Below are 27510 nucleotides of genomic sequence, written 5' to 3'. Positions count from 1 at the left end.
CGGTACTGTTATACTCGAGTAATGACTTCATATGACCAGTACTGTATTACCCGAGTTCTGCAATCGCATGACTTTTCCTGTAATACCTGAGTACTGCAAACACAGTACTTGTACTAGTACTGTAATACCCGAGAACTGCCATAGCATGACTTTTACTGTAATACCCGAGTACTGCCATCACATGACCTGTACTGTATAACCGGAGTACTTCCATCACATGACTTGTAATGTATTTCCAAGTACTACCATCACATGACTTGTACTGTTATACCCGAATACTGACATCACATGACCTGTACTGTAATACCCGAGTACTGCCATCACATGACCTGTACTGTATAACCGGAGAACTTCCATCACATTACTTGTAATATATTTCCAAGTACTACCATCACATGACTTGTACTGTTATACCCGAGTACTGACATCATATGACCAGTACTGTAATACCCGAGAACTGCCATAGCATGACTTTTCCTGTAATACCCGAGCACTGCAAACACATTACTTGTACTAGTACTGTAATACCCGAGAACTGCAATAACATGACTTTTACTGTAATACCCGAGAACTGCCATCACATGACTTGAAATGTATTTCCATGTACTACCATCACATGACTTGTACTGTTATACCCGAGTACTGACATCACATGACATGTACTGTAATACCCGAGTGCTGACTTCACAAGACTTGTAATGTTATACCCGATTCCTGACATCACCAAAAAATGTAATGTAATACCGAAGTTCTGCCATCACATGACTTGTAATGTAATACCCGAGTTCTGCCATCACATGACTTGTTATGTATTTCCAAGTACTGCCATCACATGACTTGAAATGCATTTCCGAGTACTGCCATCACATGACTTGTACTGTATTGACGGGTACTGCCATCACATGACCTGTACTGTAATACCCGAGTGCTGACATCATAAGACATGTACTGTAATACCCGAGTACTGCCATGACATGACTTGTACTGTATTTCCGAAAACTGCAATCACAGGACTTGTACTGTTATACCCGAGTACTACCATCACATGACTTGTTCTGTAATACCCGATTATTGACATCACATAACTTGCACTGTAATACCAGAATACTGACATCACTTGACCTGTACTGTAATAACTGAGTGCTGACATCAAATGATTTGTACTGTAATACCCGAATACTGCAATCACATGACCTGTACTATAATACACGAGTATTGCTATCATATGATTTGTACTGTAATACCCAAGCAATGCCATCACTTTTGCTGTAAAACAGAGTACTGCAATCACATGACCTGTACTGTATTACCCGAGTACTGCAATCGCATGATTAGTACGGTCATATCCGAGTACTGCAATCACATGACTTTTACTGTAATACCCGAGTACTAAAATCGCATGACCTATACTGTTATACCAGAATACTGACATGACATGACCTGTACTGTAATACCCGAGTGCTGACTTCAGATGACTTGTAATGTAATACCCGAGTTCTGCCATCACATGACTTGTTATGTATTTCCAAGTACTGCCATCACATGACTTGAAATGCATTTCCGAGTACTGCCATCACATGACTTGTACTGTTATTCCGGAGTTCTGTCAATACATGACTTGTACTGTAATACCCGAGTACTGTTATCACATGACTTGTACTGTTATACCGGAGTTCTGCCAATACATGACTTGTACTGTAATACCCGAGTACTCTAATCACATGATTTGTATTGTTATACCCGAGTACTGCCATAACATGACCTGTACTGTATTACCCGAGTACTGCAATCACATGATTGCTACTGTAATTTCCGAGTACTGCAATCACATGACCTGTACTGTAATAACCGAGTTCTGTCATCACATGACCTGTACTATAAAACCCGTGAGTCATCACATGACCTGTACTGTAATACCCCTATGCTGCCATCATATTACCTCTACTGTAATGCCTGAATACTGCCACCACGTCATTTGTACTGTAATACCTGAGCACTGCAATCACATGACGTGTACTGTAATACCCGAGTACTGCAATCACATGACTTTTACTGTACAGTTGTGGGATCGCACAACGTTACACGATGTGCGGTGTGCGCACGATGTGTGCACGGTGTGTGAACGATGTGTGCACGAAGTGCAAACGATAAAAAATACCGATCATTGCTTGCGCACATTTGTGCGGACGATGGGCGAACGTTGTGCGATAACAATTGTGTTTGGTGTAAATTGAGGAATGTCTTAACAATATATACGGTTTCGACAATCGTGCATGTGTTTAAACAAATAAACTTGAATATTTAGTTCATGTACGTGTCTATATTCAAGCTTCATCTGTAAGCTTATCTTTCTCTCTATACTTTCTTAAATTTAGAAAGGGTGTTTTACGGTGTTACAACCTAAATCGACACATGTAAAATTACAACACAGTCTCGGCAAAACAGGTAAACATAGCCACTTTGTACCTGGACCTGGACCGTAGTTATCCCCCGCCCGGGGCACTTACGTAACGCGCCAAGGTGTGAACACCAGGTGAAGGGGAGCTATAGACCAAAAAGAATGCAAATAACAAATACTCAACATCCAGGTGTGTTTTCATAACGGTGTCACATATCAGCTCTATGTGTCAGGCACAGGCCAGGTAAAACTCAGGTTACTCATCAAACTCCAGTCACTCATCAAATTGTTATTTACCTGTTCTGTTACCAAGGAGCTAAACCCATTCTTGACAGTCTAACGGTCACTGTAACACTGTCTAACAAGCGTTGTAAAATTGTAAATAATCTTAATTATTGTGATAAGAAATTACAGTTATATATACAGTGTACATTATTGCATACGAGCCTTCCGTATTTTTTTCATTCCGTCATATTGATCAACAAATTGTTCCAAATCGCACAGTTGTGCGGAGAAAAAGCGCACAACGGGGCGAACGAATGTTTAAACGGCAGTTGTGCACCATGTGTGAACGACGTGCGGTCGGTGTGTGCACGATGTAGGTGCGTTGTGCGGTCACACAACTGTGAGTGGGTATATTATGGACCCTGCTACTACTCAAAATAGATACATGTATCTGTAACCATCAAGATCATGGCAAACTGCAGGGACTGTAAACTATTTCAGAAGAGTCTACCATGATATTGCACCTATAAAATTCAGTATCAGGTACAGCTTGCCAAATAAGAATTTGACGCCAGCTTTTGTAATAAGGAAGTAGAGATATCATATTTCCTACGTGGGAAGATGTCTGATCACGCGACCGGGTAGATCACATGACCACTTGTGTAACCAGATAAGCTCCGGGTATTCTGCCTATATAAGGAGCGTAAGCGGTACTTGGCGGCAGCGTGGAAAAGGAGGCACCCTGACTCAAAAAGGCTCGGAGCAAGGCAAGGTAAGGTGTCATATTTTAGCATACTACAAAAACTCGTGATAAAGATGTTATAACATTTTTATGTTTTTCTCTGCTGGCTAGACATCAATGCATTGCAAGTAGCGATTTGTGGGCTATAGTTGATTGCTGGTAATGAGAAGATAAATAGGCAATACCATGCCACCCACTGGTGTTTATATGGCATATCAGACCACACGAATGGTTTTGTCCGGGTGATCCATACATTTAACGTGGGCAAAATAAACAAATGGCATATTACGCTATGCTTTAACATTCTAGTTCAGGTCCAACGTAGTGATCTTTGATAGATAAGAAATGTTGTAATCATTTCTAGGCTATATAATATAAAAAAAAACACCGCAGTGTTGTAATTTTGGTGGAAATAATTCTGAAACCGCACTTGCGTCTCACTAAAATTATTAGCGTGAAATTTCAGCTTTGGACCTCTGCATTCCATCTTCGTACAAATAAACCACTTGGCCGATAAAACAAAGTTGGTTGTTATAAATCTAACATTGTTATAGTAGTAATGTTTCAACCTTTTCCCTTAATAAAAATAGAAAAACAAGATTACTGCATACTGACTACGGATACATTTTAGGCATAACGCTGGACTAACCGTTAACCCGTTTTGCATGTGATCGAGAGTGTAAACCATTTTTACCATATGACCAGTGACTTCACCTTTAAAAGTTACATGTAAATGGTTTATCTATTCTTGAACAGGAATAACGAATGAACACAGTCATTCGATAAATCATTGTGTGATAAAAGCAAGTGGATACGTTAGCTATCGATACCTACATTCAACGTAAATTGTATTCCATTTTTAAAACCAAGTCCGGATATTGTATGAACTGGTGCATTGGTCAATTAAACAGTCAAACTGACCTCTCACTTCATCGAGTGGCTGAATTGACCCAGGGGGATCCTAAAACGATTTAAAATAGTAAGACAAAAGCAAAATATGAGAATTTGTATGGTACACTTATTTTTTGCCTCCTAAAAAGTAAAAATTCCAATCTGAATTTATTTACTAATTTCTTTTTTAACATCATATTGGTTAATTAGGGCTATCTTTCTTTGTGCATTTTTTTTCCATCTAACATGCGTAAATGTCACACCATAGCGAAAACTTGCGTTGCTACATGTATGCAGAACATGATGTTTTACAATATTAAGCATGCAAAAATGAAAGCCTCCTCATTTGACTACGAAAATTGCTTTTCTGCAAATGAACACTAATATGACAAAATATTTATTGGATGGTACAAAAATTGAACGGCATTTAGATAGGTTGCTTCAAAATGACCAATCGCGTAAAGAATTCACAGAAGACAAGATTCTCGCATTTAAAAAAATAATAATTAAACGTGCCCTGTGTAAGTCAACAGTTGATGACAATATTAATGAACGTTACAGAGAGACAAAGTGCATGAAATCGAGATGTGAAACATATAGCATGCTTGTTTTTAAGAATGGTAAAATATTTGAGATAAGCTGTAAAATGAATTGCAAACCAAACAAAAAGTGAATGGTCCTTGGCATTCGCTTTGGATGAGTTACTATTATGGTAAAAAAAAAACACAACTATTCAAACCAATTTTGAACAAGAATTTATTTAATTATTGTTTGGCGTAAGTGGTCACGGCTTCATTATCAATTTTGGTTACAAACCATATGAAATTGAGGTTGAAACAGGGGACAGCACTCTATTTCAAATATTATATCGATTTGTCACGTACACCAAAAGTAATCGGCTAGATGCAAGGGGAGACAACTCCTATAGCTTTCCAGATCTTTTTACCATAACACCGTCCATTGAATAAGCAATAGCCGGGATTGTTACACGCTGTTAGCCTGGGATGAGTTACTATTGTTACACGCTGTTAGTCTGGGATGAGTTACTATTGTTACACGCTGTTAGACTGGGATGAGTTACTATTGTTACACGCTGTTAGCCTGGGATGAGTTACTATTGTTACACGCTGTTAGCCTGGGATGAGTTACTTTTGTTACACAATGTTAGCATGGGATGAGTTACTATTGTTACACGCTGTTAGTCTGGGATGAGTTACTATTGTTACACGCTGTTAGCCTGGGATGAGTTACTATTTTTACACGCTATTAGTCTGGGATGAGTTACATTAACTATAGGCACATTAAGTTAGAAAGATTTTGTGTCGCATTATAAGACCAGGTCATTGTTTGATTTTGACTTAAAGTGCTTACATAATGGTTGATAGCAAATATCAGGCAATGTTTTTATAGGCACATCAATTAAAAGCACTATGTCGCATCCTAAAACAAGGTCACTATGACCTCTATTGGACCTAGATCTGAAGTGCTAGAATAACAGTTTCATGGAAAGTCGAAGTATAGCACTCTCTTATGAATTACGAATTGAAAAGATACATTTGAGTTTAAACTTGACGTAAATTACTTAACTAATAAAATAACGGTTTCCGGATGATACCTGAACTGTTTTTTCTTGATTTCGCATCAAACTTTGTATATTAATACATCATGGGAGATAATTGTGTCGCATCCTTAAACCTGATCACTGTCACCTTGTTGTATCTTGACTTTTAGTACTAAATAATGGTTTGAGAACATAGTTCTGCTGCTGTTTCATCAATTGTCATCAAACGTTTGGTACAGGTACACATCACAAGAAGGAATTATGTCCCATCCTGCTATAAGGTCACTTTAACCTCAATTTGACCTTTTATCTTGAAAAATAATCTTAAAATACAATTTAATACAGGTTTCCAAAGATGATCTTTGTCACTGTTAGTAAGAAAAAGGTTGAAACTTTGTAGATATCCGGGGGCGGCGGGGGTATTCGTGAAGGCCACGCTTCAACTTTTACCTAGTTTATTGACGCATTTAACGGAAGTGCATTAATTGTGATCATATTAAGACATCCCAATTTATAGATGTTCGCATTATGTGTATGACGTCACAATTCAAGTCGCCTTAAGAGTACCGTGTAGAGCAAAAGTACTAGCGAGATATATTCTTCGGTGTTTTGGTAATTTCTATAAATATACACATACTGTAATTATATTTTGGCGTTCATTATGTTGATTTTTGTTTTAAAAATCAAGAGGAGTAGATCAATGTTCTTGCTGTGAAAAAAGCGTTTTCCTTTATATACAATGTATCAAAAATGTCGGCTTCTTCTAGAAATCATGTTGCCATCTAAAGCTGTCGTGCTGTTGATGTGCTGCCTTTTCCTTGGCAACGCGAGGTCAAAGTTGACATCTGATGTCCAACGCGAGTTAGAGAAGATCTTGCAAGAACTCATGGATAACGAGGCAGCAGAGGAAGATCCTGAGATATCTGAAGACAATGACGATATAGACATCACGTCGAGAACGTCTAGAAAGGACACTTATGAAATCGCTAAAGCCGCCATTGAAGAAGCCAAAAAGCAACTAGAGGAGGAATTTTTGAAACGAAATGAGTATTATATAAACGGTATGTGAAAGGTTTATTCTTTAAATTGTTGCCATGATAGAGTATGTGTTTTTATATTCGAATACTATTAGCGTTAAATATATTGGGATGCAGCATTCGGAAAATTGTTTCTGGGACTTTATTGTACATTGTATGTATTCACTATATGATTTATATAATAACACTAACTCGAGGTTCTTATAACCGCTTTATTACACACACAACCCTGCAAGTCAGAGATCGAGAAAAGTATACACCTGCTGTTGTCCACTGCGTGTATCGTAAAAGGCGTCTAATGAGGGAACACCCTGCGTAATTGAGGATTTACTTTTTTTGCCCTCTATTTGGGGACAAAAAAGCGACAAAAATAAATCTACTGCATCCATTGCAATATTTGGGATCTCTATGTTGAGCGTTCGATCAGATTAAGAAGGCAATGGGTTCTGACCCCAGGGTTGGACATACCAAATCTCTAAAAATGGTAGATGTTATTACACGTAGCACTATTAAGTCGGCATCCGAGCCTCGCTATCATAAAGAGGCAAGTACACCAGCATACCCTATCCTATCCTATCACAGAGGCGTGAAAAAAGGGTTATTTACAGTGATTGTTTTTTTTTTTTTGTGCAGGGTATAGATAAAAGGTAAAAGCTGGCGTATGTTTTAGCGTGTGATGAGGGCTTCAAGGTCTTAATAGAGTATGTGTGCCTTGAAGTCCGCTAGTGTTGTGCATTGTACTGCTGCTATGGGAAGGTGATTCCATTGTGTTATTGTGTGTGGAAGTAGCAGATATGTGTTTGTATGCGTAAGGGTGTGCATGTCTGGTTCGAGGCTCTACGGGTGTGAGTGTATATGTTGGGTTTATACATGTAGCTACGATTTGGTGTTCAATTGTGTAAAAAAGAATCATTCTTGTGTGAAAGCGCCGTGTTTGTAGTGTTGGCCATTGCAGTTTGTGGTCTGTTACTGAGCTGGTGTTGTGGTATCTGTTGTTTACGTAGCATGCTGCTCTGCGTTGTGTTTTTTCTATTTGTTAAATTTGGTTTGTGTTGTGTGGATCCCAAATGGAAGAGCAGTTTTCAAGTTTTGGTCTGACTAGTGCTTTGTATGCGTGTTCTTATATACATGTATGTGGTTAGTTTATTTTTAAGTTGCGTTTTAGAACACCTCGGTACCAATTGGCATTGGTTGTAATGTTGTTAATATGATTGTCTCATCGTAGGTTATTTTGTAATGTTAAGCCTCAGTATTTGCTGGATTCTACTTGGTGTAATGTGTGGTTGTGGAGTTTGTAGTCATAGTAAATGTTTTGCATTTCGGTGTAATGTTGAGTATGCTGCATTTGTCAGGGTGAAATTTCATTAGCCAGTTTGTCTCCCATTGTCCTGATGCGTCAAGGTCATGTTGTAGTTTTAGTGTGTCTTCTTTGTTGTTTGTCGTCTTGTATATGATGATGTCGTCTGCAAAGAGTCTCAGTGTACGGTAGTGCATGTATTCGTGGAAGTCATTGATGTAGATGAGGAAGAGGATGGGGCCCAAACAGGTTCCTTAAATGATTTTAGCTGTAAAAAGGACGTTAAACAATACATAAATATACCAGACGCTTTATCACAACCTAGTTCTCAAAGCAGTTCAGAAAGTATATATTCATGAACTTATGTGATTACTAATAGAAATTTGAATCCCCCTCGCGTCCGACCATATATTTTATACGGCAAATGTTTGCGTAATTTCTGATAATGCCTGCACATAAAACAATATTTTATACTGTAAACAAATATGACCTGCTGGTTTCACGGTCAGAGGATGAAAATGTTACCGTAGAATTGCCAAATGGTCAAAATATACTGCAGGGATTACGCTGGGGATGCAGTATTTGAGTTCGGTAGTAGTATAATGAAATGCCCTATCAATCTGAACGCTACACATATACTTCTTGATAGCTAGTAGGAATTTGAATCAAGCTGACTTGGAATCGAGCGCATTGTTGTTTCTGTTGTAAGTAAGAGTTTTAACGCATTAACTTAGCTTGTATTTATTATGATCATTTACTTAACATCTAAGGCATCGATAAAAATCATTAAAGGGGTCTAAATCAATACGTTGAATGACAATATCTGAGTATTCTGCCTAGACGTGGATACTATTAGGCCTTTCTCATGTTGGGGTAGACCCAGCACGGAGCGTGGAGACAGAGACCCAGACAAGCAAATACATGGGTCATTTCAATTTTTTGTATATGGAACGTAGCGTATAGGGTATGTCGGAGTGTGTAGACGCACATGTGAGCGACTACAGGTAAGCGACAGGTACAGTTGTGTATGACCGTGGTAATTGATATTTCAATATCTCTGTTAAGGTGATAGGATCTTGTCACCATTTCTCAGTAGAATTTCTTCAAATTTTGTAGTTACATTGCTTTGAAGTAAAGAAAATGTAGGTTGTCAGAATTTAAAGGATTTTAAATGGAAATTTATGTAAAAAGGAGTTAATTTTGAAACAAAAATGAATGACACAAATTTAGGCAAAATGATACTGACATAGATTAGTATTGCATTAATGTATATCAATTTAATAAATGCTGAAATTGTGTAAAATGAATTATCTATAAACGGTTAAAAATTGACGTTTTATAATAAAACCATGTACACATAGTAATTGCATGTAAAGAGTTATCTGTCTTGAAAAACTTCACAGTAGTGAAATAGGTAGCCGGTTACCTGAAGTACAGAAAAATGGACACATGTGACTCATTAATAAAAAAAATAAAAAAAACTGAATTAATGCCTGGATAGCTTTGAAATATTTTAATATTGAGATAACACACTGTTCTGTCAATAATAAACATGCAATATTTATCAGTTTAATATTAAACATTAGAATATGCAGAAATTGTGATATTGTCTCCCTACATTGGATTTTCAACTAGGGATGTACTTCCTATTTCCGTTTATCAATACACTCCTATGACCTTAAGGATGTACTCTTCTGAGGTTTCAATCACGTTCAAGTCTCGTTTTCATCTGGTATAATGGGTTTTTGTAATATTTAACAACTTATGATCAAGTTTATTAGCAAACACGCATTTGAAAAATATGTCAAAAAAATAGATGCCTGTTGTTTGTAGAACTTTTTTTACAAGAATTTAAAAAATTACCGATTTGGCGGCCATTTTGAAAATGTGTATTAATGTGTATTTCTTGTGCTTCAAAAAAGGCCAAAATTTCACCTTTTTTGGCACTAGATTGATCACTTAAATTGTCATTGTGTCGCCATTTTTAATGGTAGCAGGTTCATTTTTGCTGTACAACTTTATAATGTTCAATATGATAAAATTAATATGCAACAAACTGGAAAATTATACATTATTGATATTTTTTTTACGTATTTAGTGTGACTGAAGCACTTTTGATTTTTGACCCCGAAAAAGGTAAAAAATAACACAAATGATAATGGGACAAAAAAAGAAGCACACTGACCCCCCATTTTTGTAGATGTTTTGGAGAGAGAAACACGTTTTTATTCAATTCATGAAATATTAAAGAGGTAAATACCAGAACTTTTTATATCAAGCGTTTAATCTGTAAAAAAATGGTAAAAAATGAGTTTTTTTCATTAAAAAAATAGGGGGTAGGGGTAACTAAAATCAGCTTTTGGAGTTAAAACAATAAGATTAAGAAATTTTACTTCCATAATTTAAAAGAAAATAATATTTTCAACAATTCTACAAACATTTATACATATCTGATAACACACATGGAAGAAATTGTATGAATTTGTTCTGCAAATGTTCAAAACCCCAAAAATCACCTAAAATCACATGTTGTGGTAAATTGGTATCTTTGACCGATCATAGCACAAAAATGAGCACACGAACAAGTGGTTTTTTTTGCATTTTCTACTATGCCATTAACTCCTTTTTCCAAAAATCCATATAAGAAAAAAAGTTTAATACAGGAAATTTTTGACTTCTCAGAGGTGTACATCCTTAAGGATCTCACCCGGGACGTCTGTTGTATTTTCTGACGCCGATTGAGTTAAAAGAAATTCACCGAGCCAAAATAATCAGTTGGAAGAAATTTGTTATTTTACCAGAGTGACAAGGATCACATTTGCAGATTAAATTTACCATCCACAAACTTCTTAGGACACGATATTTCCATATTACAAAAGATTTTTTTTACGCTTACACGATCTCTTTTTTATAATAGCGTTAAGCTGAAGGTACTTGTTCCACACAATTTCGTCACTTTCCTTTGCATTTTTGTATAGAGGTGGTTGGATAAAAGGACGTTTATTAGCACCCCTTCGTGACAAAGTAACGTTTATGAACTTTCCTTCGCAACAGTAACATGATGGCGTAAAAGGAGTGGTTTCTGTATTGACACATGTTCTTGGTTATTCTCCTGAAAAAAAAAAGAAAAAAAAAGAGGAAAAGTAGAAATTTATTCAGTTATCTGCTAATTTCGCCTTAGTTTTAAATCGACAGCTTTCATGGANTTAGAAGACTGTTCTAGGGATCATTTCAGGGAGTGAATTTTCGGATGTCTATACTACTGCGATCAACTCTAGCACGCACCGATGCATTTTTTCAGTAAAAACCATAATTTAAAAAAAAAAAATACTGACACCCCCCCCCCCCCCCCCCCCCCCCATAAGGTGATATCAGCCAAGAGAAGTTTATCAGTTGTACATGTTATGAAAATCAGGGGATGTTACTGGCAGGTAAGGAGCACTAAAAGATCGTTCTCTAGTGCTTTGTCGCAAGCAGCGGACAGGAATCTTTAATACAAATGAAATGAAAATAATTTTGAGATGTTCCCTGATTTTACTACTCTCAATGTCCGTCGTTGGCTCCGTGGTAGGTCTGCCTCAAAATGATAAATGTCTCTTAGGAATGAAAGGTGACTGATAATGATAAAGCTATTAAAATAAGAGTTAACTCACAACACGACCTGAGGCTTTCATCCTCCCTTATTGTCTATTCATGAGACATTGAAGAAATCAAGGAATGACCCGCCATATCCCACTGCATTTGTATCGTAAAATGCGACTAATGTGGGCCCCCTGCAGAATAGGGTTTTTTCTTCCATATCTTCTATGAAGGGCACATGGAAGAGACCAGCATTGATCTTCTGTCCCCTTGCAACACTTGCGACCTTTTTCGTTTCCTATATTTCCTGTCTTATTTCTTTCCTACCTGCTTTCTTTTTCATTTGCTGTCAACCTAGGCATGAAACAAAATCAATAGACTTGTCCCAATTATTACAGTTATGCGACCATATATAGTATAAGTGCAGACTCTGCCACTATAACCACGCCGTGATTTTCTATAGCTTTTGTCCCGATAGTTCACGGCAACACTACACCTACGGTATAATGACGGATTAGTATGCCACCTATTTCCCGTTGTGGCGTGGTATAGAGAACCATGATAAAGTTTGTCAGGGTTGAAATATTAAAATGGGTGTCGTTATGGAAAGTTTAGGGAAGGTACAGGGTTTATTTTGCCTTTGTCCTAGTGCAAAAAATTCTGAAACATTTTATTTTTCTAAATTCCCTTTTAACGATATTTTTTCGGTTTGATTCTTTTAATTGTTGCACTTAATACGAAGATATGCAAAAAACAAAACAAGATCAGAGGCGAGCGGGGTCCTAAAATGGTAAAGTGAAACCAAGAAACATCTTTTCTAATTAAATTTTCTCACAGAATCTTTGGTTTACCTAGATATAATTATTTGCTAATAATCCATCCCTTACATACTGCATTGACAATGTATTATCTGCCTAGGTACTGACAGGCTTCCTGGCGGAGAAACTGCATCATCGATGGCTGGTCTCAACGACTTACAGTATGGCTCAGAGGGGGAACACGAAGAGAACAGGACTTTGATTGCTCTGTTTGCTACAAGAATACTTTTAGATAAGTGAGTATTCGACACATGTCGTGAAACGATTCTGGGGCAACACTGCTACCTTTAAGTCGCGCCACTCTATTCTGACAGTTTCTATGGCCTAAGGGAGAAAACTAAATCAAAAGTGAAAATTCTACTCAAACCTTTTTGTATTGTTTTGTATAAGACACAAAAGGGAGATAATCCAACTTAAACCTACAATGTAACAAAACTATCGTACATTTTTTTGTTACTTGTATAACATAAGGATATTTGGGATTTTAATTAGGTACCTTTATATCACAATTAAACTTAACACTATACCCTTATCCATATTGTTGATTTTACAGCTGAAATATCCGATATCTCTTTTCCCTAACAAACATTGTTCGTAGAACTGAAACTATGTAACCTAGAAAATGTTCGTAAGACATGAATGTCCCGTCCCACTTTGATCAAGGGACGGGACGGGACGCGACGGGACATGACGGGGACATGGGCAACACATAGCCCCCCCCCCCCCCCTTTTTTTATGGCGGGCGCATAACAAAGAGCGCGCCTTAAAGAAACATTCCTTCCTCAACCGTACCATGGACATATGGAACAGTCTGCCATCAGAGGTTGTAACAGCACTCATTTGAAGAACCAGCCACTTCTCTATTACCACAGGGAAAATATTGAGGCCACGTTGATTTCATTAAACAAGAAACCATCACTCATTTAAAATATATAAGAACAAAGTATACCAACATTAAATTTGAACTACTAATTTCACACATGCTTTTAAATAATTAAAGCGCTTGTCCAGAGTTTGGTGGTTCTGGGGTTGTTCCCTTCTGACCTTCCCAACCATTTTTAAACATACACTGCTGCTCTTTCAAAGGGGATATCCTGATCAGGTTTATGAACATCGTTATCGTGTACGGAGACTCTTAGAAAGGAAGGAGAAAGGCGTCCAGTATGTTCATACACATCCTCGATCCTTGGTCAGTTTTTTTTTACATGAGACTAATCAAACAGCTATGTTCGTGCCTTCAATTTTGCTATGACATATTCCAGGTATGTAGAGAGGAAAGTGAGCGTAACCCCTGGATATCAAGGATGGTGCATACATAATGGTAGTTCTGTATTCGAATACCGATCGTGTCCTTCATATAACATCAGTACAGTGTTTACCTTCACTGTATAAAAGAAATGTCATTTTGTGTGCAGTCAATATGTACAAGACCCCTATTACAGATTTTTATGATACTTTTGAATATTATTTGCATATTTGAATTAATATTAAACGAGATTTCATGTTTTTACTCCAACAGTAATTTCAACTCCTCCTTTGAAAGGCTGCTTGAGGATAAAAACGTTACGAGGGCATTTAGCGAGGAGGAAGGAGAATGTGATAACAATAATGAACCAATAAGCCACCTGAGTTGCTCTGACGCTAATAAATCTGAGTACAGGACGATTAATGGAAGCTGCAATAATATTGATAATCCGCTTTGGGGAGTAACCTTTACGGCCCAGATTCGCATTTTACAGGCAGAGTACGATAATGGTGTGTATATCTTGTGGTTCCTTTCATTTCCTTTTATACCGGAATTAGTATCTGTAATTTGGTATTCACACTTAATACAAATGATTTCCAGCTCATCACAACAAATTCAGCTGATTGCCTACACTTCTTAAACCAAACAGTGATTGGTATTTATAGCCGTCTATTAAAACATTATTTGAAGTTTAGTAATTACCAGCCATCCATCTTATTGTGATACTTCAACATTTTGGCCCGCTCGATATTAACCCGTATACTATTGGCTTAGTCATAGCTTATCCACTACGAAGAATAGTTGAGAAGTCATATGAAAACATGCGTCAGAACAAAGCCTAAATAAAAGGTGAAGGGACGTTCGAATTTTTCGAGAGAATCCCTTCAATAATCTGAACACAAGTTTGAAGTTAAGCAAGATTCTTGATATATCTATTATATTTTATAATTTTTGCATTTTCACCTATCAGAGTTGGATTCCCCAAGAACGACCGGGGTGAACGGTGTTCCCTTGCCAAGTGCCCGGACGGTTTCAACAAATGTGCTTCGTAACGCTTCTGACATCCAGACCCCCAACGATCCAATCAGGAGTGTGATGGCAATGGCATGGGGTCAATTCCTTGACCACGACATCACGGAAACCCCTATGAGTCACGGTAGGTAAATGAATGTGAACAGCCATAGGAAACGAATTGTGTGAAGGTAGAAGTACACACAGCAGTGTATAACTACTTTTTAAAATATGAAACATGCTGAAAATATAGAAAAATGTTAAGTTTAGGTCCAATTATGGAAATAATTGCCATATTACACTCCATTAAAAGTTGATTATCATAATTAATCGACAGGTATTGTATACTGGAACAAAAAAAGTGTATACAAAAAATATAACAGCGTAAATTAAATTTTCAGAAAGTATGAAGGTTAGATACATTTTTTTTACAAAAAAAAAAATCAAGAAACAAAATGAGGGGAGACTATTTTTACTGTTCTACGTTAAGTAAACATTTGAAGTTTGAAAACGGCGAGCACTGCAGTTGGATATGATAGCTAGATGTGTGCCAATGCAGCCAGCAGAAATAATGTCTTGATCTTAATAGATTCAAAAACACTTTACAGGGAGGCTAGATTCAAATGTTGGTTGCTGTGTTTTGCCAGAGAAGAAAAGAAACACGAGGTTTGTTCATTTGATTTAGCTCTGGTTTTCTACCTTGTTGAAAGCCTTTCATCGGTGATATTTTTTGCAGATTGATTTTATGTTAATTATGTTTTACATCTTTTTGAAAATCATTTAGGATTTTTTTTTAACTAAAACGAATTCCAAAGTTAACAGCCATTTACAAATACTTAACGGCCCACCAACAAAAACTGTTTCTTGGCCTTGGCCTAATGAATGCTCCATAAATCTTCTTGATCACTTTGACATACATTGTACGGGAGAAGAAACCTACCTTTGGAAATGAACAACAGCGTTTTCCGTTGTTTCCATTATAGTTAAAACCAACCGTTACCTGTGTTATCGTGTAGTGTTTCTAAACAACCAAGAGTAAGACCCCAACATAAATTTAGTACGAGAAATCACAGTCTCTTTACTTACGAGGAATCACAGTCTCTTTACTTAAATATTATAGAATATAAGTAAGCAACTTGTATCGTTACGATTTATGACTCTCCACAGCCCCGCCCCAACCCCCACACTCTTCTCTGTCTCTTTATCTTTGCTCTGATTCCTGTACCGATTTGATGAACTATGCATGACATTTTACATTCGAAGTAAACGAAAATAATATCACTGTATCCCAGAGAGTAAGAAACATGATTCAATCACGCATATTATCCAATGTTTTCCAGAGAAACACAGTGCTTTGCAATTAAAATTGAACCTAACGACCACCACTTCACAACGGATTGCATGGACTTAGTTCGATCCTTGCCGACCAGGGAAAACCCATGTAAACCAGGTAATTACCCAGACCTTGAAACATAGTTACCGACCTATGCAGGATCCTATATTGATGGAATGTAATACAATTAGATAACATTATTATATGTATCAATCCAAGTAGGGCTCTAAACATTATAACCGGCTAACCATATCGGGAAGGATTGGGAGAGAGGGTGTATGGTTCTAGATATTCCCAGGACCTTGTGACAGCCTAAGAAACCAATACAAGCTTCTGAGGTCCTTTATGTACCCAGACTTTGTACGCATCTCTTCTTACCGTGGTGTATGTGGAGTAGTGTTCTGGACCAAGTAAATCACCTACAGTGAAGTAACCATGTCGGCCCCATGTGGTCTAGGTACATGTAACACCCTTATACACGCATGGAAGTCATAGTTTTATTTAAAAGTATGTTTACCGGGCCTAGTGCATTGTACATTTATGCACAAAACTTAATGAAAAGGTAAGCATATATGGCCAACGTAATATATATTTAAGTGGCAGGAAAAAGTAATACTGGTACAGTCTCGCATACTACAACGTAGTTATCCAGTATAGAATCTTTTATAGATGTGAGCATTTTATGGACCAATTTAGAAAGCTCACTCCATATTTTACATAATTTGTGTCTTTAACTTTAACTTGTCAAGATCTGCATATGTGATATTGTTATTATTTATATACTGTTTATGTCATTGTGTGTATCATGTCAATGCCCATTGTAAATTGTGCATTACAGGGCCATATTTTAAATAAGATGTAAATCAAAATATGTAACCCTGTCTAAATAAAAGATTCTATTACTATTAACTTACTAACTTTCATGAGTGACATATACAGGCTGGTATCTCTCTGACCTGGTCAAACTCCAACTGATACGTTTATGCCTCTGCATCTATGATGTCGCTGAACCTTAGATTCCCTATTTACAGCCATGTGCTTCCTTTCACATATTTGTTTGTTTTGGATTTCAAACAATATTAAGTTATTATGTTGTTTCCACTTCAGGAGTTCGAGAACAAATCAATGCCGTCACAGCTTTCATAGATGGATCCGCGGTGTATGGATCTGAAGATAAGTTGGCTAAGCGTCTTCGGCTTAAGTCCGGAGGTAAGATTATACATTCCTGAAACAAGTTCAAATTTGTGAAGTCTTTGTTTAAGGATTTAAGGTTAAAAGGTCCTCCCAACCACATTTGTCATATAAAAACGAATGCCTTAGTAGACACAGTCGAAAAAAGTAATATAAACATATTTGATTAAAAGAATTTCTATAAACTACGATGTTAATAATTTTATATTATACGTAACGTCCGGGATACTAAGTTACTTTTTTGTTGCAAAGGGGCTATGCGAACGGTGAATGCCAATGGTAGTAAAGTACTGCCTGAAAACGATGACTCTGCTTGTGTGCTGAATACTCCAAAGAAAGCTCACTGTCTGTTAGCTGGTACGTTCAAGTTCATCATGACTCAGTTCCAACAAATGTTATGGACAACACGTGTAAATATATTCAACAGATAATATAATATCAACTGATACATAACCAAAGTTAGACAAAATACCCAAGCTTATACCTGTACCTGTGTTAATTATAGGTCAGGTTGTATTACACTTGAAATGTGTCAATATCAATATACCATACAATAGAAGCGATTCCAGTACATTTGAAATCCTTTAAAACAACATTAACATCAGAACGGCATCTCGTTAATGTTAATACAAAGAGTATCCTATTGTTTTCCTTGTAAAAATGTGTGTTATGTACCCCCCCCCCCCCCTTTTTCCTGTGTTACGTACACTATACCGATTGCTTCCCAATGTTGTCTGCCTGTTATGTAAATTATACCTGTAATTTTCTACCTGTACTTTTTTCATCCGTCATGTACACTTTACCTGCTGTGTTCGAGTACTGTCTACTTATCAATATAACCTTGATTTTGCATTATTTGGGTTTAGGTGACATACGTGTGAACGAGAACCCCTTCCTTGGATCGTTACATACTGCCTTCGTACTTTACCATAACAAGCTGGCCGAACGTTTTGCCACCACGAATAGTAGCCTAACCGACGAGGAGATATACCAGATGACAAGAAAGATAATTGGCGCCATTATACAACACGTGACTTTTTCAGCATGGTTACCTGACGTGATTGGGGCCGATGCCATGAAGAAATACCAACTTTTGTCGACCCAAACGGACCCTTACAAGTACGCTATGAAAGCTTTTTTTTTTAAGAAACTTTTATAATGGAAACAAAAAACATGTAGAATGAAAATACATGTGTTGTTACAATGAAGTATGTAGCTTGATTACTTGTTGGTTACAAAGAGTTTAAAAAATCAACAGCTGAAGACATTTACGGATATGTCTTCATGTATGTGTGCATGTGCTGGAGGCAATGTATGTTAGTGTATTTGCCTGTTTGCGCTGATGAGGTGTCGATTTTAGATTGCTACCTTACTGAAATACCTTGACGAAGGCACCCAAGACAGCATTCCTCCCGGTTACATTATACTGACAACGTGTGAACCAGTTGTTGCCATAACTCTAAATCCTGGACGTTTAGAACAAAATAACAAATACCATTTTTTAGAATTTTGGTATGTCCTGAGCTGAGAAAAGAATCCATTGCCTTCCTCAAATGAGCGAAATCTTGTACAGAATACGACTGATTTAATAGCAGGTTTGGTCCTATTAGAACACATTGTCATTTTACTTTCACTATTGCATATTTAAAAACATGCTATTATACTATGGGTGTTGTTTCTCTTCGCCCATATTCCATATACATGTACTTTGGACAGAAATTTGTTAATTTAAGTACAATATCTTAAATAATGACCTTCATTTTCCTGAGTAATATCGTACAATAATATTTGTATTTCTTCCCTGTTGTATTGAAATATTGTCAGATATTTTATTACAAAAGGTATATAAAGGGTTCATAAATGTCTCATTGTGTCTAAGTGAATGTAAGTGAGTACGCTTCCAAGCCAGCCGAAAGGGGAAGTTCAACATTACATGAGTACCTTTTCTGTTCTGCAGTTTATCTGTAAAGGATTCATGTCAACTATTATGTGCCGAGTTATATTTTGAAATGTGTATTGTTCGTGCTTGCGGCTTGATGAAAGGACAGATAACCTCAAGAGTTTTACAATTTTACTGTCAGCATTTTGTTCTTTTTTGCTCAAATCTGATATTTTTACATTAGTGAAGAAAACTCATTAATTATTACTAGGGTTTATTGAATGAAGTCTTTAACGTACGTAAATGTCGGTAACACAGGAAGCAAATTTGAACATTATTTAAACCCATCTTGAATTTACACGCAGTATTTGGTTTCCTTATAAAATAAAACAAAACAAAAATTTAAAAAATCAAGAATGCAAAGAGGTCATCTTAACTAGTCCCTGAACTAAAAACAATTCTTTTTATATCTCGATCTTCTAAAACACCTTATTTTACCAACGCTATCATATAGAGGAAAAAGGAAATATGACAGCGATCTAGCACAGGGGAAATGCCCTTAAAATATCTCCAACAGTTTGCAATCCAGAGGAATGGGAAAACATCCCAACCTTAATATTGTGAACTGCATGGAATAAGTCAACAAAGCTGAAGTGTGAGACAGTAATTTAAACCGTTTCAAAAACGACTTTGATACACTGCATACACTTGGCAACACCTGATTGATCTTAAAACAGACATATTGTTTTATTATTCTATTTTATTATTTGTTTTTTTACGTTGTTTTACTGCCCGTGAATAATTTAAGGCATGGATTGCCAACCAAATGCTGATCGGGTTGTGCAGTAGAAAGTGCAAACGCCTTTTACCAAGACGATCGGGGTTTAAAAGGGTATTTGGTCACGTGGGTAGGTTTTCCCCGGGTACGCCAGTCTTTGAAATTATTCTACTCGAACTATAAAAGTAGACATCCACAAAAAGGAATATATCAAATTCAAACGCAACAAAACCAACAAAATGTCGTAAATCTTTGTACAAATTTCAAATTTATGAAACGTTTATAATCGTAATCAATAATACAGAAACTGATTCATAGAAGGGAGTCTGATAAAGAGGAAACTAATCCTGTATATTTACCAGAAAGCCGTCCTTATATACTATTACATTTGTGACGACCACTAAAGGTTGCAATTGTGTCTTACAGGCGTGGAACCAACCCGTCCATTCAGAACGAATTCAGCACGGCAACATTGCGGCACGGTCACTCAATGGTTATTACGGAGCTCCTCCGCCTGAATGACCGCTTCGAAGTGCAAAATCAGTCTTTTCCTCTGGAAAATGTCTTCTTCAAACCAGACCTCCTCTTCGAGCAAGTGCCGCAGCTGGTCCGATGGATATCTACCTTCCCATGCAAGAAGACTGACCCGTACGTAAACTTGATCAAATGCATTCTCAGTTACCATTGTCATCATTATTGAAGAAATGATAATTAAGAAAACAACACATTTGTCTTATCGCCAACTTATACAGCATTTAAATTCTATAACGAGGTCATACAGATTTGTAATTTAGTCAAAGCGATTTGTTAATAAATTTGCAATAACATATAGATGTTAATATTAAAAGTAACTTTATATAGTAAAAATATGAAATGAGAAACTACACTTAAACAATGAAATATCGAGACAATTTTGAAGAAATACCGATTTCAAAATCAGATACAGGAACGAAACTTTGTACGTGCAATCATTTGCGTGTCTTGCGCTAATTTACTTCATAATTTAATCGTTTTGGGGATTACATTTTTATTTATTCTTCTGATATTTATTTCAGATTTATGGTTGAAGCAGTACAGGATAGATTGTTCAATGGCCTTGACCTTGCTGCACTTAACATACAGAGAGGCCGAGAGCACGGACTGCCAAGTTACACAAAATACAGAAAGCTATGTAATTTAAGTATTCCTAAAGACTTCGATGACCTGGAAGACCATATCGACCTGCTCAAAAAGAAACTGGAGACAGCTTATGAGTAGGTACCTTTGACACCGAGATTTAGTCAAAGTAAAGATTAAAAGTGTCCGTCTGTATCCATGTCTCTGTCAAGTAAAATATATCAGTGAGCTTGTCTTCACATTCGTTATAATTACTCAAAGCCGAGTATTATTATATCAATTATTTGTAAGCATTAGGTAAAAGATGGGGAAGTAAATTAAGTTTAAGTTATAAGTGGATTGTTTAGTTTACTATTCTATTAATTGTCTCAACATCATACTATTGAATCACGCATTCAATGACTTATAATATTTATATACATATATATCTGTCTGAGAGCAAACCCCATAGTTTTATCATTTTTCTTTTTTTTAAAGTGTGCTCACACCCTAACTTTAGGCTAACATCTGTAATCATGTTGCTTAAAAAAAATGTAATAGCATTTCATGACAATGTTGCCGATAGGATTTCTCGATAGCTAGTCCTTTTCTGCTGATTGCCAGTCCTAAATATTCCTTGCTTCATTTGCTTTTAATACGTATATTGCAATGAATATAAATCTCATATTCATTAAGAGAAAAAAAATGGTTTTAGAATGAAAGATGGAACATTTTTGAGACAATAATGTCAATATCAGAGTCATGCTTACGTTATACTGTAACTGTATCGTCTTTATTTGACTTTAACAGTTTCTTCTTAACATAAACATGTCATAGAAAGCTTCTTACTCAGAGTGTAACCTTGACATATACGCAGGATAAATTGAAAGGAGAGGAAAAGACATGATCGAAAGGAAGTTGTCTAACTTTAAGACATTGACCTGTTTGCCGGTTGGACTGTTCATATTTCTATCAATGTTTCCTTACGTTTTTAGCCATGTTGATGATAATGACTTGTTTGCCCAAGGGACCGTGCATATTTCTATCAATGTTAATTTTCGGATTTAGCCATGTTGATGACATCGACCTGTTTGTCGGCGAGACCGAACATATTTCTATCAATGTTTACTTACATTTTAAACCATGTTGGTGACATTGACCTGATTGTCGGTGAGACCGTACATATTTCTATCAATGTTTACTTACATTTTAAACCATGTTGGTGACATTGACCTGATTGTCGGTGAGACCGTACATATTTCTATCAATGTTTACTTACATTTTAAACCATGTTGGTGACATTGACCTGATTGTCGGTGAGACCGTACATATTTCTATCAATGTTTACTTACATTTTAAACCATGTTGGTGACATTGACCTGATTGTCGGTGAGACCGTACATATTTCTATCAATGTTTACTTACATTTTAAACCATGTTGGTGACATTGACCTGATTGTCGGTGAGACCGTACATATTTCTATCAATGTTTACTTACATTTTAAACCATGTCGATGACATTGACCTGTTTCTCGGTGGGACCAAACATATTTCTATCAATGTTAACTTTCGGGTTTAGCCATGTTGATGACATCGACCTGTTTGTCGGTGGGACCATACATATTTCTATCAATGTTAACTTTCGGGTTTAGCCATGTTGATGAAATTGACCTGTTTGCCGTTGGGACCATACATATTTCTATCAATGCTAACTAACATTGATTAGCCATGTTGATGACATCGATCTGTTTGCAGGTTGGACTGTTCATATTTCTATCGATGTTTCCTTACGTTTTTAGCCATGTTGATGATAATGACTTGTTTGCCCAAGGGACCGTGCATATTTCTATCAATGTTAATTTTCGGATTTAGCCATGTTGATGACATCGACCTGTTTGTCGGTGAGACCGTACATATTTCTATCAATGTTTACTTACATTATTTAGCCATGTTGATGACATCGACCTGTTTGCCGATGGGACCATACATATTTCTATTAATGTTAACTTACATTGTTTAGCCATGCTGATGACATCGACCTGTTTGCCGGTGGGACTGTTCATATTTCTATCAATGTTTCCTTTCAATTTAGCCATGTTGATGACATCGACCTTTTTGCCGGTGCTATGTCCGAGAAGAATTCCGCAGACGATGCTAACATAGGTAACACATTCTCCTGTCTGCTGGCGTTACAGTTCAAGGCGCTGAAAGAAGGTGATCGTTACTGGTATGAGCGCAACGGACCGGAAGGATTCAGTCCAGGTATAACTACGCTACAGTCACCTTAGTCATTAACCTAACAAGTCTCCAGTCATTGTTTACGTATTAGATATATGGAAAATGTATTGATGAATGATATTAAGATTCCTGTAAGACTAAAAACATAAAACCGATCCTATATTTACTGCTATAATAAGTACCTTTACTTTTAAAAAATGTTTGGTAAATTCTTTTAATATTTTTTCTCCTTTGAAAACATCTTAAAATTGCCCTCAAAGACTATATGCAACGTCACGGACATCTTCGCTTATTAATATTAACACTTGTAATTTTTCTCGCCACTATAATAGCCGCTCGATTGTTAATGTTTGTCTGGTGTTAAACGTCCTCCAAACAGCCATTGTCATACATCCAATACATAGACGATAAGACAGAAACCATCCCCGATTCTGCAGGAAGGGGGTGTCGCCTCTAACGAGCATGCCGTGGAATATCGCAGGCCTATTCTTTCCTCGAACCTGCCGTTTTGTAAAAGAATGTGTACATTTGTACATAAATATTACTCTTTTACCACTCAATGATAGCAACAGCTATATTATTGTTATTTTTGACATTAATGTGTAACTGGAGGACTTAACGAACTTGTGGTAATTTGTCTTTATTTTTAAGCAGTTATAAACAGCTGAAGATAACAATATGAAAATATCTCGTGTTGGTTGCAATGTAACGTAATCCATGTAAAAACATTAAGCTCAGTCTCAATAATGCTGGCTTTCTTTAATTTGTTATTTAATTTTATTTCGATGAAAATTGTATCTCTAATTTTAGGGAAAAAATGATGACGGTGATCATGATGAAAATGAAAATGAGTTGTCAATAGGCGGAATAATTGTCATCTGATTATCTATTGACTCCACGATGTGACTTTACAAATATTACTCTGTCTTTAATGTTCATGTTTTCATTTCTTTACAGCCCAGTTAGAAAATATCCAAAACGTTCGATTGTCAAAGATTTTCTGTGAAGTTTTCGGATTAAAAGATATTCAGGAAAATATTTTCAGAATTCCAAAGTAAGTATTAATTACAAAACATCTTCAACTAAGAAGCTATAAAGAATACAAATCCCATGTGCAAAGGATTTCAGACAAATTCTTCTGTGAAATATGAAATAACTAAGACAAAATCATACACATTTTTTTTAGATAAAGTTCTAATTTCCATACTTTATTAACAAACGAAAATCACAAAATGACAATTACAAGTTTTTGTTCTCGCAAACTGGTTACCGTGTAGATAATTATGTACATATATATAGTACAGTTTACATATAAATCATGGTGTTAATGGACAGTGTTAATTCGCTCAATTATGTGCTTAAGGAATTTTATAAGTGCAATTAATTCTTCATTATTGACATAATTAGATAATGTATTAACTTGAAAGTACTAGGACTTTCAAAAAAATATCTCGACATAAATTTTCTTGTGTTTTGCAGTATCTGGTGGTCATTACAATTGAATAAATAATGTTATTCGTCTCCAATTTCATTTAGGTCACAAAAAATGCATTTTCTATCTTCTCTTGGAATGCTATTCCATCTACCACATTCAATAGGAAATTTAACATAACAAATTCTTTTACAAAAAACATTTGCTAGTCTTGGAGGGAGATCTAGCAGGTATTTTTCTAATACTAAGTCATTTCCAAAAATTCTGTAATTGGTCCCTTTAGGTGAATTGAAAACTTCGCTTCTCCAATTATTAATGGATTTATCTTTGAGTGTATGGAAAACTGTATTTTTCAACCATTGGGTACTTCAGAATTCTTGACTTTCAAATATATGTATTAAATTGCATTCATCAAGGATATTTTTAAAACAATTCGACCATTGAGTATTTTCGTTTATAATAATTGTATGAATTTTATTACTTAACTTATTAGGTGTTGGTTCTAACAATTTGGTCCAAAATCCTATCATACTCAGAGGAAAACTTCCTAATTCCCCATAAATCTTGAAATTTGGTGTCGATGTTTTCACCCGAAGAATATGTTTGCAGAATTTCAAATGTAAACGTTCTAAAAGTTTGTAATCACAAAACCCCCAGACTTCACAACCATACACCATGACAGGCTTGATAGCTTTATTGAAAATATCTTATTTACATTCAATTGAAAGATTATGGTCTCTGCATTTAGCAATAGAACCATACATTGCTCTAATGCCCTTATCATATAATTGTCTAATAGTTAACTGCATGAAACCATTTTGGGTAAATATTTATAGGTCTTAGTAATTATTGAATAAAACACTTGAATATATATATTCATGGCTGTTGAATGCAAGTTTACAAACTGGAAATGTCATACAGTTTAAGCGATAGTTGTTTCTACTGAAGGTATGTACGGACTTGAATAGCTAAACGTATAACGTGACAGCTAATGACGATTGAGCTATAGTGTAAAAGGTCAAGCGTCATCAGTGTAGCTTGATACATGTAGTTATGGATATTTTCATTAGTGTACCAGCTTTATATGTCTCTGAGTGTACGGACAATTATCTTTTTTATCTAGCATAAATTTTATGCTACGTAGAAACAAAATAAACAACTGATGATTTCCAAAGGGAAAACATAAAAAAAATTATTGTTAAATATTCGTGCACTACACTCGAATCAACAGTGTTTTCGCACTTGTTTACTGATTTTGTTTGTTTTCCATTCCATTACAGAATTACCGATTTGGAGCCCTGTTCTGATCTGGAAGGTATCGACGTCAACCTCTGGAATCTGAAATAATGCCTCGTAATAGACATTACCTTAAACTTCAAACCTATATGTATACATACCATATGTACCTAGGTAAAACCACTGAAGATTTCAATAAAATCGCTTATGTATTACAGCTCTCCCCGTTCCTTAACTGTAGTTCACAACCTTTTATACTTTGTCTATATATGTACACTATGATACTATTTCTAACTTTCAATAAATAACACTTTTGCATCTGATGTTGTGAATGTGATTTTTATTTGAATTATCATAATACACGGCCCATCATCACATAAGAGATATTTAGGGTCAATCAAAGGTAAATAAAACATGTTAATGGAAATGATATCAAACAGACGCAATGGTAAAAGACGAACGTCAACTTAAAAAGGTAACGTTGCTGTGGTCAGTTATATGTTTTTGACCAGACGAACACTTTTATGTAGGTAAGAAATTTTGTGATATCAACTGTATCTATGAACAGTTAATGGCGATTTGAACAACCCTCCATCTGAAAATGTAGTATCATTCCAAAAGGACCAAAGGTTTCGTTACACAAATATTGACACTACTTTATAATTAAGGTCTGCGTACAATCAAGTACGATTTCAGTATGGGAGTTATCCCCCTTCTTCCCTTTCCCTGACATATATTTAAGAATAGATAAATTAAAAATTGATGCTAATTTTTAGCTAATCACTGGCGGTAGACATATAAACAATGTCCCAAAGTAATGAAATTGGTAGAAATATTAAACATTAGAATATGCGGAAATTGTGATATTGTCTCCCTACATTGGATTTTCAACTAGGGATGTTCTTCCTATTTCCGTTTATCAATACACTCATATGACCTTAATCAAATGTATAACATGAAAGTTCCAGCTATCAGCTTTCATTGTTGACTTAAAGTATTCTTATACCTATAAGTCGTGTATACGAAACGATATATAAAAGGTAGTATACATGTATACATACATCTACTCACATTGTCATCGATCTTTGTAACAGCTGCCACAGACAGTGTGTATTTCCTTGACTTACAAGCCTTAAGAAGGACGGGAGTAATCGGATCTTCAAGCTGTACCGTTATCAGTGATATTTAATATCTGGTGCAGCTACGTTGTCACAAGTTACTTGTTAATATTTACTACTTTGGCTCAGGGTTGTGGTATAAAAGTAACAAACAGAGTATACATCATTTATAACTGGAAATTGTTCTGCTTCTTCTACAAATTTCACTGTTTCACTTTCGACAACACGAGTGTACCCCTTCAGGTTCGCGGAAACAACACACCTGCTGTATTTACATAATTTCGTAATTGAGATTTGATTGATGTCTTCAGTCTTCATATATTTTACATACATACCAAATTTCATTTAAAATCGAATAAATTTAAGCAAGTTATCTTGCGTTAACCTGTGTACTGATGGACAGAC

General features: G+C 36.0%; 1 protein-coding gene across 2 annotated transcripts; it reads left to right on the top strand.

The window, feature by feature from the left end:
- Positions 1–3148: 3148 nt before the first annotated feature.
- On the top strand, positions 3149–26310 carry LOC110451813 (myeloperoxidase-like). Of its 2 annotated transcripts, XM_021500004.1 has the most exons (15): positions 3172–3395; positions 6585–6878; positions 12649–12784; positions 14068–14303; positions 14765–14950; positions 15414–15471; positions 16146–16255; positions 17246–17347; positions 17582–17686; positions 18196–18448; positions 20413–20634; positions 21042–21239; positions 23174–23343; positions 24277–24373; positions 26032–26310. In XM_021500004.1, exons 2-15 carry the CDS (start codon positions 6590–6592, stop codon positions 26096–26098), a joined length of 2229 nt encoding a protein of 742 aa, XP_021355679.1. In that variant the 5' UTR covers positions 3172–3395; positions 6585–6589; the 3' UTR covers positions 26099–26310. The 2 variants fall into 2 exon arrangements, with proteins under 2 accessions (XP_021355680.1, XP_021355679.1); XM_021500005.1 differs by lacking the exons at positions 23174–23343; positions 24277–24373; positions 26032–26310 and adding an exon at positions 22150–22249 and having other exon boundaries at positions 3149–3395.
- Positions 26311–27510: the final 1200 nt, after the last annotated feature.

The sequence above is a fragment of the Mizuhopecten yessoensis genome, unplaced genomic scaffold (assembly GCF_002113885.1).
Source record: "Mizuhopecten yessoensis strain PY_sf001 unplaced genomic scaffold, ASM211388v2 scaffold6211, whole genome shotgun sequence".
Classification (NCBI taxonomy): domain Eukaryota; kingdom Metazoa; phylum Mollusca; class Bivalvia; order Pectinida; family Pectinidae; genus Mizuhopecten; species Mizuhopecten yessoensis.
This window is presented reverse-complemented; position numbering and strand designations above follow the sequence as displayed.

What these genes read in the sequence shown, in the direction of transcription:
- LOC110451813 (XM_021500004.1), top strand. Translation starts at nt 6,590, where the DNA reads ATGTTGCCATCTAAAGCTGTCGTGCTGTTGATGTGCTGCCTTTTCCTT. An exon ending in ACAAGAATACTTTTAGATAA is followed by an intron (nt 12,785 to 14,067) that starts GTGAGTATTCGA and finishes TTACTCCAACAG; the next exon opens with TAATTTCAACTCCTCCTTTG. An exon ending in CCATGCAAGAAGACTGACCC is followed by an intron (nt 20,635 to 21,041) that starts GTACGTAAACTT and finishes TATTTATTTCAG; the next exon opens with ATTTATGGTTGAAGCAGTAC.